Below are 11039 nucleotides of genomic sequence, written 5' to 3' on the forward strand. Positions count from 1 at the left end.
TGGGAACAAGGGGAGGGTCTTGCGCCCTGGCATGGAGTGGGGCCCCGCGAGAGCCGAGTGAGGCACATCCCAGGCCGAACTGGGGCGGGAGGGTTAGGCCGTGGGCGCGCGACTCCGTGGGCAGGGGCACAGGGCAAGCGAGGTCTCCCCGGGCTCCGGGGGCGCGGCCGGCCGGGCCGGCAGGAGCCGAGGGCGTCGCCCCGCAGGATGCGGGCGCCCAGGCCGGAGAGGGGGGCGCCTCGGTCCCCGCCCCCGCCGGCCACGCCGGGTCGCGCGTGGGCGCGGCGGGCGCCGATTGGCTGGCGGGCGGGCGCGCGGGCGGGGCAGGCGGCGGCGGCGCGGAGGGGCCGGTCACCCCGCAGCCCGACCTCGGCCTCCGCCGCTCGTCGCCGCGCCCCACCCGCGCGCCCGCCGCCGCACGTTCCCCGCCGGCGGCCACCATGAGCACAGGCCTGCGGTACAAGAGCAAGCTGGCGACCCCAGGTGAGCCTGCGCCCGCGCGCCCGCGCGCGCCTTTGTCCCCGCCGCCCGCCCGCCCGCCTCTCACCGTGTCTCTCCGTCTCTCCCCGCCCGCCGGAACCCGACCCTGACCCGACCCCGCAGAAGACAAGCAGGTAGGTCCGCAGCACCGCCCACCCGGCTGGCTGTCACCCATCGTGGCTCCGGCGCCCTGGCGCGACCCCGCCCCCGGCAGACGCGGGCCGGTGGGGATAACCGATTGTCAGCTGGGCCGGCGTTGCCGCCACGCCTGGGGCCGCGGAGGGGAGGAGCTGGGGCGGGTAGGGGGACCCGCTGACCCTGCCAGCACGTCCATGCGCCCTTTTCAGGATAGGGAAATGGGCCGGGTGCCCTTCTCCTACTGGTCCAGCGCCAGCATCTCCTCTCTGATCTGGTGTGTAGGCCGGGGGCTGAGGGTCCTGAACCAGGTCACAGTCATTTGGCCCTCGGACTGGGGGACGGGTCCCCGTGTCCACCAGTCGGCACAGAGGCCCTGAGCGGGCCCCACCCCGCTCCTCTGCATCTTGTGCATTCCCTCCCCACCCGGCCAGTTTGAGCGGATTGGTCAGTAGTGGGACCTCTTTTCTGGACTGGGAGCTTTCAGGGCCTGCTCTGAGTCATCCCGGTGCACAATTCCGCTTTTCCACCCAAGTGGGTACTTATGGGTTTGTAGCCTCCTCCCCATGCCCAAAGGGGCTGGCCTGTTTCCACCCTCTGGGAATGTCAGGGGCTGGCCTGGGCACTACTGTGAAAACCCAGCTGAGGTTAGGATTAAATAAAACTGGGGGACCCCAGAGTGGCATTGGAGTGGGTAACCAAGTAGGCTGGGGGTTCTGGGCAGCATTGCTGGGGGCCTGTCATGCTTGAGCTCAGCCATGTATGGATGTGAAAAGAAGGGCTCAGTTCTGGCACCAGAATGGAGTTCAGACCACCTGGTGGATGGTGGATGGAATCCTGGAGTCCTGAGCCCCACTGCAGCAGGTGGACCAGGTGCAACCTGGAGATGGGCTGGGAGTCTAGAGTCACTGGCTCTAGTGTAGGGTATGTGCTTTGCCCTGAGATAGGTGAGGCTTTGTGGGGAGGCGCTTGTCAACTTGCCCTACCAGTGAGAAGTTCCTGATTGGGGAACTTCTTCATCTCTGTGGGTCAGACAAAGCAGGGACACACTGTCAGGCCATTGTTTGAGGGAAATGGAGGGGGAGCAGCCCTCACAACTTCTCATGGGCCTGCAGGCACTCAGAGTCACTGCTGTGGTCAGAGCAACTGCTGCTCATCACTACCTAAGAACTCCCTCCTGTCAAGATGTGAACCCTTTTAGGCCAGTCTGCCCTTCCTTCCAGATCTACCAGTAGCCAGCCTTACTCATCCCCTTGCCTTTAAGACCAGAGGGAAATGGCATAGTGCAGGTGGATGGACAGGGTCCCAGAACAGGGAGCCAAGTGTTGAGAAGTTGGGGGGCACCTTTGTGTTTGGGGTAAACAGAAGCACATGATAGTTTCAGCAGCACCATTGTTGATACAGTTGAGCCTCAGTTTAACCACCACATTATGTGATGGGGTGGGGAGGAGCTCTGGTGGCCCTCTGTGCCCTCCTCCCCATGCCCAAACCATCTCAGGCAATGATGGAAGCTCAGTCAACTCTGGCTGCTGCTTCCAAAGCTGACTCTGGTGATTCTAAGAATGGAAATGCCTCGAGAGTCTCTCAGGCACCAGGAGGAGGTGGGCGCTGTATCTATGGCACAAGAAGCCCTGAGGGTGTATTTGTTGTGCCTCAGGGGGACAGAAGAAGGGAGTGGCCCAGCCCCTTCCTTGGGACTCCCCCAGGGAATCCATAAGCCCTGTCTGGGCATGGTCAGGTGAAGAAATAGTCCACTGAGAGCGGGGAGCAAGACTCTTGCCTTCTTGACCTGAGCCTCCCAGAGGCCATGCCTTACCACTAGTGACACAGAAATAGTTTGGGATCAACAAGCACAGTTAAAGCACCAGGCTGTGGGGTGCTAAGGCCCCACTCAGCCACTGTCCAGCTCTCTCTATCTTTCTGGAGAGACCCTGGGCCTGAGATGTCAGCCTGTCTGGGCTGGGGCCAGACTGAGGAGCAGGGTCTAAAGTGGACCATAGGTGGAGGTCGAATGGAACTCAGCCCAGAGGCTTGCTGCAAGTCTGTGTAGCAGAGGGCTGGGCCAGTGAAAAAACTGTCTCTGAACAAGCACTGAGGGCCTAACTGGGAGGACTGGGGGCTTTGTGGTTTCCCCCACTCTCCACACTCTCCACTCAGATGAAAGGCTCTCCTGTTCCCTGCTGTGGGCCCACCTTCATCCCAGGTGCCAGCCACCTCCACATCCCACAGAAGCACCTTGAGCCTGGACAGGGGGACAGTGGCCCCCTCAACCAGGATGGACAAGAAGGGAGGGCCTAGGAAAGGGTGAATTAGGGGCCTCCTTTTCCCGTGACATAATCCTACAGTGTTACTTCTGTTTATACGCCAGCTCCTTTCCCAGCCTCCTTTCATGCTGTTGGTACTGCTTGTTCAGACTCTGGTGGGAGCCAGGAGAGGGGTGGGTGAGAAAGGACTTGGCAGCTCATGAGACCCCATGGGGTGGCCACATGGGCTGAGAGCTAAGATGGATGGAGCTCTCCAGTAAGCTTTTGCCCAGTCCTGTGAGTCAGTGCAGGCTGTAAGCTCAAAGAGAGTGACCCAACCTAAGGAGGCTCTGCTGCACCCCCACATCTGCTGCCTCCCCACCTCTGCTGCCTGTGGCTCTCAGGGACCACTGGTGACAGCTCATGGTTGACCAGCAGGTTTGTGAAGCCTCCAAGTATCCTGGGGTAGCATGGTAGGGTGTTATGCATTTAGTGTTTGTACCACCCTCTCCCGACCACCACATGACTTTTGTGGGGTAGGGTGGGGTCACTGGCCAAGGCCTGGGAGATGGACTCTGCCCTTCCCCTTTTCCCCTTTCCCCACATGTCTCAGTGGGCCACACCTGTGAAGAATACACACACACACACACACACACACACACAACACACACACACACACACACACACACACACACACACGGGGGGGGGGGCGGGGGTGTGTCCAGTGAGGAGGAGAGGGGGAGGTAGGTCAGTAGGTCAGACCCATGGGGATGGAGCAGTGCAAAGAGGTGTGTTGGCGGTCAGTTGTAGTCGCCTTAACACCCCCAGGAAGTTTTGGGGCGGAGTCTTCGAGGAGAGAAGTGGTGGTCTGGGCAGATCCCCGTGTGGGTGCGAGTGGGTCTCAAGAGCGTTCTCTGGCGCCCTCTGACGGGCGGACGCCGCTCCCCACCTGTGGGGGGCGGGGCGTGCGGCAGCCACAAACCTTCCTTCCCGGGGCCGGCCGCTGGGACCCGGGGTCCTGGACCCGGGCTGTCCAGACTCGTCATCTGAGGCCGCGGGTCCAGCAAACGGGTTCCTCGTCCACCCAGCGCCGCGTCTAGTCCCCTCGCCCGTGCTCAGCCCCAGCCTCCGCAGCAGCTTTCCGGTGGCTCCTCCCGCAGCCCTATTTCCAGGCGACTGTTTCCCCGGCGACAGCGCGCGCGGGCGGGGTGTCTCTGCCCCTCCTGCTGCGAGCGCTTGCCAAGCCCCGCCTCAGGTTCGGGTGCCAGAGGGAGACAGGTCTGCTTGTGGTAGCGACAGCGCACCTCTCGGGGCCAAAGAAGCAGGGGGATGGCTCACACCGTCTCCCAGGTCAGCGGCACCCTGGGTGGGTGACTTCCCCTCTGGGACTTAGTTCTGCCTCCCAGTCTTTAAAACGGGAGGTAAGGAGAAGAGGACTGCAAGGCAGTACCTGTGCCTAAGTCTCCTGCAAACGCCTAGTCCAAGTAGGCCTGACCTGGCCTGGGGCCTGGCAGGGTCTTGGGGGTGGCATCCATGGATTCCCTGGCAGCGCCCCAGAACCGCCTGGTAGAGCAGCTGCTGTCTCCAAGGACCCAGGCCCAGAGGCGGCTCAAGGTGTGTGGAGAGGGGAGTGGAATGTGGGTCAGTGTGTGTGTTCTTGCTGGGACCAGCTTGAGAGCTCCGGGGGTGGAAGGGGTGACAGGGACTGGCAGGGACAGGGTCATTGGGGATGGGTGCAGGGACCCCAGGGTGGGGGAGATTGGTCTCCGCTGTCTATAAATAGTCCCTGCTCTGCTGCTGTAGCCAGCCACCCCCGCTGGGCTGGATCTGGGCCAGATGGGCCCTCCCACCCCCTGGTACTCTCAGGAGGGGTGAGTATTGAGGCCTGGACCTTATGCCTGTGAAAGGCCTTGGGTGTTTCAGAGGAGTGTTGGTCCAGATACCCACAGCCCACGACTCATGGGAGGATAGCGTGTGTGCCTGTGCCTTTGCCTGCTGCAGCCTGTTCTCCCCCCCACCCCACCCACACACACACACAGTCTCCAATCCCTGCAGAATTCCTCACTGAGGTTGGGCCAAGGACCTGCCACCCTCTGACCTGGCTTCCCATATCTGGGCCTTTGCCCACAGGCCTTCATCCTATTTCAGGCATTGAAACACCCCACCCCCTGGAATCTGCCCTCTGCTGCCTCCTTGCCTAAGCCAGGTAGGTGACAGGCATTGGGCCACCCTAGGAATCCCAGTGTGCCCCTGACCTGCCCCACCTCTGCCCCCAGGACATCGACAAGCAATACGTTGGCTTCGCCACACTGCCCAACCAGGTGCATCGAAAATCTGTGAAGAAGGGCTTTGATTTCACACTCATGGTGGCTGGTGAGTGGGCTGGGCTCCCACACAGGGTGGCTGGGGCCACTGGCCCACCACACTGTTGGGGAGGCCTGAGACCTAATCAGACTCCTTCACTGTATCAATGGGCAGGTGAATCAGGCCTCGGAAAGTCCACGCTGGTCCATAGCCTCTTCCTGACTGACTTGTACAAGGATCGGAAGTTGCTCAGTGCCGAGGGTGAGTGGGCCCTGCAATACCCTGGCACCCAGTCACCATCCCCTGTTGTATCATCCCTCAAAGGGCACCCTTCTAGGCCCAGCCCCTCTTCCTTCTTTCTATGACATGGATCTCCTGTTGAGTCCAGGAGGAGTGGCCTACATCACAGTCAGGGTCAAAACACTGGAATGGATGAGAACTAAGGTCCTGGCAGCCTGGGGTAGAGGGTGAGGATCAAAGAGGCCCCTCTAAACAATGCCCTTCTCCCCACCCCTTCACTGTCCCAGAGCGCATCAACCAGACGGTAGAGATCCTGAAACACACGGTGGACATTGAAGAGAAGGGGGTCAAGCTGAAGCTGACCATTGTGGACACGCCAGGTTTTGGGGATGCCGTCAACAATTCTGAGTGGTGAGAAAGGCCTGGCTGGGGATTTGTCTCTTCCCAACTGACCCAGCAACCTGACCTCATGTGTCCTCTGCCCATAGCTGGAAACCCATCACTGACTATGTGGACCAGCAGTTTGAGCAGTATTTCCGTGATGAGAGTGGCCTCAACCGAAAGAATATCCAAGACAACCGTGTACACTGCTGCCTGTACTTCATCTCCCCTTTTGGGCATGGGTGCGTGACTATCCTGGGGCCAGGCTCAGGAGGCCACCCAGCTGAATGTAGCCCCATGACTGTGCCTTCATTGCCCATCTTCCATCACACCCCAGCAACCAGCCCCTCCTGGAGCCTATCCCCACCCTCTCCCTGCATCACTTCCATGCTTACCCCACACACACAGCACCACCCCCGCCACCCTGGCTGTCTTCTGCAGGCTGCGACCGGTGGATGTGGGTTTCATGAAGGCCCTACATGAGAAGGTGAACATTGTTCCCCTCATCGCCAAAGCTGACTGTCTCATTCCTGGTGAGATCCGGAAGTTGAAGGAGCGGGTGAGCCTGCTGCGGCAGAGGGGCCTGGTCTGAAACACTGGGGCTGAGGACACCCAGAGTGCGGTTACCACTGCACCTGGCCCAGGGGACATGACCAGCTCCGAATATGATGGTTCTTGTCTCACTGCAGATCCGGGAGGAGATCGACAAATTTGGGATCCATGTGTACCAGTTTCCCGAGTGTGACTCAGATGAGGACGAGGACTTCAAGCAGCAGGATCGGGAGCTGAAGGTGAGAATGCAGCCAGTGGAGTAGAGGATGTGTAAACTGGAGGCCCATTTACACAAGGCCAACCTAGTAGGGGTAGGGTTCTTTAGTCTGGGTGGTAGAGCTCGTAGTGCTAGAGGTTAGGGGAGCCATTTCCAGCTAGCTTCTCTAGTTGCAACCCTCTGTTGTCAGTGGGTCTTAGGACACCTGCTAGGACCCAAAGGCACAGCTGCTGGCCAGGCCCCCACCCTGACCCTGCTCATCATCCTCCTTCTCATGGGCTACAAGAGAAGGGCCCACCCAATGGCTACTCCCAGAATTCTGAACTTCAGAGGGTGGTGGTGGCAGCTTTGGGTGTCCAGCACCTAGAGTGGGGACAGGTGGCCACCAAGTCAGAAACAGGGTTAGGTCTTTGGCCCTAGCCAAAGTTAGCAGGAACATCAATAGAGGAGGTATGGTCTCAGATCTAGAGAAGGAAGGGGAAGGTAGCTAGATCGAGTGGCTCTTGATGGAACGGGGGTGGGGAAGTGGAGTATACCTGAAGGGAAGGCACTCCTGTTGGACATAACCCATCGAAGGCCCAGTGTGTAAGCTATACCAGCTCTGGCTTCCTCCAGCAGCAGACAGGCCAAAGCGGGGAAGGGGAAGGTCTAATGGTGATATTGGAGGAGCAACCAGGAGCTGAGTTCCCAATCCCCTCTCCACACACTAAACCTGAACTCACACTAACTGGGCATGAGCCCTTGCACCAACCCCTCCCTAGGAGAGCGCACCCTTCGCTGTCATCGGCAGCAACACAGTGGTGGAAGCCAAGGGACAGCGGGTCCGAGGGCGACTGTACCCTTGGGGGATCGTGGAGGGTGAGTTCAGACAGGGGCATCAGTATGGGTTGGGAAGGTTCCCTTGGGCCGGTGACCCACCCAAGCCTGCTCCTGGTCCACAGTGGAGAACCAGGCACACTGTGACTTTGTGAAGCTTCGCAACATGCTGATCCGCACACACATGCATGACCTGAAGGATGTGACGTGTGACGTGCACTATGAGAACTACCGCGCACACTGCATCCAGCAGATGACCAGGTGTGTTGCCCCAGCCCCAGCATGGACTCACATACCTTGCAAGCTTAGCTATAAAAAGGGCTGGTCCTGGTTGCCTACTTAGACCTGAATCTTGCCCCAACCCCCACATTGGCCCCCCAGTGACTTATGTCCCCACAACCAGCCCAGAGGTGTGGGAGTTCAGGAGGGCAGGGCCTTGGTAGCTGTGGGGACTCCCAGCAGCAGCTCTGTTCCTCTCGTCCACCCCGCAGCAAACTGACCCAGGATAGCCGCATGGAGAGCCCCATTCCCATCCTGCCACTACCCACTCCTGACACTGAGACGGAGAAGCTTATCAGGATGAAGGATGAGGAGGTTGGTGAGACGACAAGAGGAGCAGGGGGTAGGGTTCTTCCCATCAGGGTTCTCACTCTGCCCACTCTCTGTTGTTCCCGCCCCATCCCCCAGCTAAGGCGCATGCAGGAGATGCTGCAGAAGATGAAGCAGCAAATGCAGGACCAGTGACATTCCCGCCCAACCCCATGTGGCCACAGATCTGCTGCCAGTCTCTACTGGTCCTTCCCATCCCTGAACCCCTACTGGTCTGGTCTTCACCCTGGATTTATCTGGATCTCCAACTGGCCTGGACGTGACCCCAATCCAAGAGTAGCCCAGACCTGGACTGTTCCTGACCTGACCCAGAGTGGCAGTGTCGTAAGCCCCCAGCCAACCCTAATTTATTCTCAACATCAGACCCCTCCTCTCATTTGTAAATGCTTCAAGGGGCCTGGACAACAGGCCCCCACAACCAGCCCCCTCTGACCTTGGGGATGCAGGAGCTAGATTGGGCTCATATTCTGAGATCTCCCTCTAACCCAGAAGGCCATAGGACTGAGATTCCAGACCCTACTCAGGCAGGTGGTAAGCCAAGGCAGAATATGGAAGCAGATCCCAAGGTCCTAGGCCTATTCCCCTACCCAGCACCACAGAGTGGACTTGGGAACAATTTTGTGCCTGCCTCGGTGGGCCACCCCAACATATGCCCAACTTTGTGTTGAGGTGGGCTGGGTCTTCCTCTTACCCCTACCTCCTCACCCTGCTCACTGGGAAGCCCGCTAGGCAGACTGGGCAGCCACGCAATTAGAATCCCTCCAGACCAAAGGAAGCCCGGAGAGCTACAGGCAGATTTCCAGGGGTTGAGTCACCTGTGATCATCTACATGGTCCCTCATGGCTAGACCAAAAGGGTTGCTGGAGCAGTGAGTGGTGGGCGATCCCTTGCCAACCCTAAGCCTACACAGCAGTTCTCTGCCTATCACTGGAGGTCCCTCCTCTTCAGCAGCACTGTTGCAGGGGTTCCCAGGTTCCAGGCTCCTGTCTCCCCATCCCTCCACCCGCATGATCCCCTCCCCTAAACTGCTTTCTCCAGTTTTGTTCAGTTGTGAATGCCACTTCCTGTCCTGGTGACAGGAGAACAATGTTGGTGAACATGGCCAGGGTGTCCAAGTGCTCCATGCGCCCCTAGGAGAATGTGGAGGCGGAAGTCCAGGAGGCCTGCGGGCAGGAGGATACTGCCCTATCTGGGACTGCAGAGCCTGTCGGAGGGGCCCTCGGGATTATTTCTAGACGTGAGGCTGCACTGTGGTCTGTGTGGCAAGCGTGGAGATCTAGCACGGCCTTATACCCTGTTATTCCGGCCTGCATCTCCCACTCCAGAGCAAGCCAGGCTACCAACCTCTCGCCATGGGCTCTGGTGAGTCCAGGGTCTAGCTGGGGGGGGGGGGGTCTGCTCCCGTAGAAGAGCCGGGTTGGGAGCTTCTCCTGTTGTTTGCGCTAGGAAGAGGCCCCGTCAAACTTAGAAAGAAGGGACTTAAAGCTCTTGGGCGGAGAGGTCTGCTGGAGTGGCTTTCGGGCCCTGGGGGGCGCGGGTTCCAGAAGCCAGTCCCTCCAGGGGACTGCAAACTGCCCCACTTACTGCGGCGCTTCCCTTCCAGGGCCGCCCGGGGCGCTGAGCCTGCTGCTCCTGCTGCTAGCGCCGCCGAGCCGCCCGGCCGCGGGCTGCCCCTCGCCGTGTCTGTGCGCGGGGACGCGCGTGGACTGCGGGCGCCGCGGGCTGACGTGGGCCTCGCTGCCGGCGGTCTTCCCACCCGACACCACCGAGCTGGTGCTGACGGGCAACAACCTGACAGCGCTGCCCCCCGGGCTGCTGGACGTGCTGCCGGCGCTGCGTGTCGCGCACCTTAGTGCCAACCCCTGGCGCTGCGACTGCCGCCTCTTGCCGCTGCGCGCCTGGCTGGCCGGCCGACCGGAGCTCGCGCCCTACCGCGACTTGCGCTGCGCCGCGCCCCCAGCGCTGCGCGGCCGCCTGCTGCCCTACCTGGCCGAGGACGAGCTGCGCGCCGCCTGCGCGCCCGGCGCGCTCTGTTGGGGGTCTCTGGCGGCCCAGCTGGTGCTCTTGGGCCTCGGGCTACTGCATGCGCTGCTGCTGGCGCTGCTGCTGTGCCGCCTGCGGAGACTACGCGCCGGCGCCCGCGCCTCGCGCCGCCTGTCGTTGACTGCCCCATTGGTGGCGGAGCCGGCCGCGCCCGAGACCTGAAGGAGCGGATTGGCGCTGAGCTCCAGGGGCCTGCAAACTCGACTGGAGCCAGCCCGGGGTGCCCTTGACCTAATTTGGATCCACCCAGGCACAATCTTCCAAACCAAGCCACCCCCAGCAGTCCCTGGTGTACTTGGGCTCGCCAGCTGCACACTCGCCATTAGTGAGGGGAGCCCACACCCTTACATTTATGCAGATCCAAGGGCTAAGGGGCAAACTCCAGCTCAGACCCTGTGAAATCCCCAACCCCACTCTCTCACTACCCTCCCCTCCCCCATACACACACTTCCTTTGCCAAAATTCAGTACTGAATAAACCCTTCTCCTCTGACCCCCCTCAGCACCAAGGACTTGAAAATCTTCCCCAAACTGCAAGAAAAGCCTTGGAAGACTGGTCAACTGGAAAGGTCACATATTCATTCAACAAAAATAGCTTCGTTCAAACCTGAGGTCAGAGAGTAACCACCCTGCCACTGACTCTCAGAAGACCTGGGGAAACTAGGAGAACTTGGGAGGCAGTGACCACACACTGTAGGGTTGTGAGGACAATCTGAACAGTAATGACACTGGACTTGGAGAACACTGGGAACTGAAGACAGTGAAACACCCTTGGGGAGTGAGGACGTAGGGAGGACAGAAGACACTGTGGGACAATGAGGACACCAAGGAAATAGGACATTAGGGACCATGAGGACACATTGAGCACAGTGATGACACTGAGGAATTAAACATGGGGCAGTGAGGACAGTGGAAGCAGTGATGACATAGTGGGGACAGTGAACACAGTGGGGACATTTATAAGGTCACTGGTAACAGTGAGGACACTGAGGAATTAGCATTTGGGACATTGAGGGCAGA

At 60.0% G+C, this 11039-nt stretch overlaps 2 protein-coding genes across 4 annotated transcripts; both read left to right on the forward strand.

The window, feature by feature from the left end:
* The first annotated feature begins 353 nt into the window (after nucleotides 1-353).
* SEPTIN5 (septin 5) lies at nucleotides 354-9321 on the forward strand. Of its 3 annotated transcripts, XM_037496535.2 has the most exons (12): nucleotides 354-483; nucleotides 604-614; nucleotides 5135-5231; nucleotides 5337-5423; nucleotides 5690-5813; nucleotides 5891-6025; nucleotides 6225-6342; nucleotides 6473-6574; nucleotides 7314-7410; nucleotides 7494-7629; nucleotides 7860-7962; nucleotides 8056-9320. In XM_037496535.2, the coding sequence occupies exons 1-12, from the start codon at nucleotides 441-443 to the stop codon at nucleotides 8110-8112; spliced, it is 1110 nt and encodes a 369-aa protein (XP_037352432.1). In that variant the 5' UTR covers nucleotides 354-440; the 3' UTR covers nucleotides 8113-9320. The 3 variants fall into 3 exon arrangements, with proteins under 3 accessions (XP_037352432.1, XP_037352433.1, XP_037352431.1); XM_037496536.2 differs by lacking the exons at nucleotides 354-483; nucleotides 604-614 and adding an exon at nucleotides 4081-4208; XM_037496534.2 differs by lacking the exons at nucleotides 354-483; nucleotides 604-614 and adding an exon at nucleotides 4215-4472 and having other exon boundaries at nucleotides 8056-9321.
* An 8-nt stretch (nucleotides 9322-9329) lies between these two features.
* Nucleotides 9330-10182, forward strand: GP1BB (glycoprotein Ib platelet subunit beta). The gene is made up of 2 exons (XM_037497705.1): nucleotides 9330-9339; nucleotides 9581-10182. The coding sequence occupies exons 1-2, from the start codon at nucleotides 9330-9332 to the stop codon at nucleotides 10180-10182; spliced, it is 612 nt and encodes a 203-aa protein (XP_037353602.1).
* Nucleotides 10183-11039: the final 857 nt, after the last annotated feature.

Source organism: Talpa occidentalis, unplaced genomic scaffold (assembly GCF_014898055.3).
Source record: "Talpa occidentalis isolate TD23 unplaced genomic scaffold, MPIMG_talOcc4v2.1 talOcc4.8, whole genome shotgun sequence".
In the NCBI taxonomy this organism is placed as follows: Eukaryota; Metazoa; Chordata; class Mammalia; order Eulipotyphla; family Talpidae; genus Talpa; species Talpa occidentalis.

Excerpts from the sequence above, each read along its gene's own strand:
- SEPTIN5 (XM_037496534.2), top strand. The coding sequence starts at position 4,392 with ATGGATTCCCTGGCAGCGCCCCAGAACCGCCTGGTAGAGCAGCTGCTG. Across the intron at positions 5,424-5,689 it reads GAAGTTGCTCAGTGCCGAGG|AGCGCATCAACCAGACGGTA; the intron begins GTGAGTGGGCCC and ends TCACTGTCCCAG. Across the intron at positions 6,575-7,313 it reads AGCAGGATCGGGAGCTGAAG|GAGAGCGCACCCTTCGCTGT; the intron begins GTGAGAATGCAG and ends ACCCCTCCCTAG.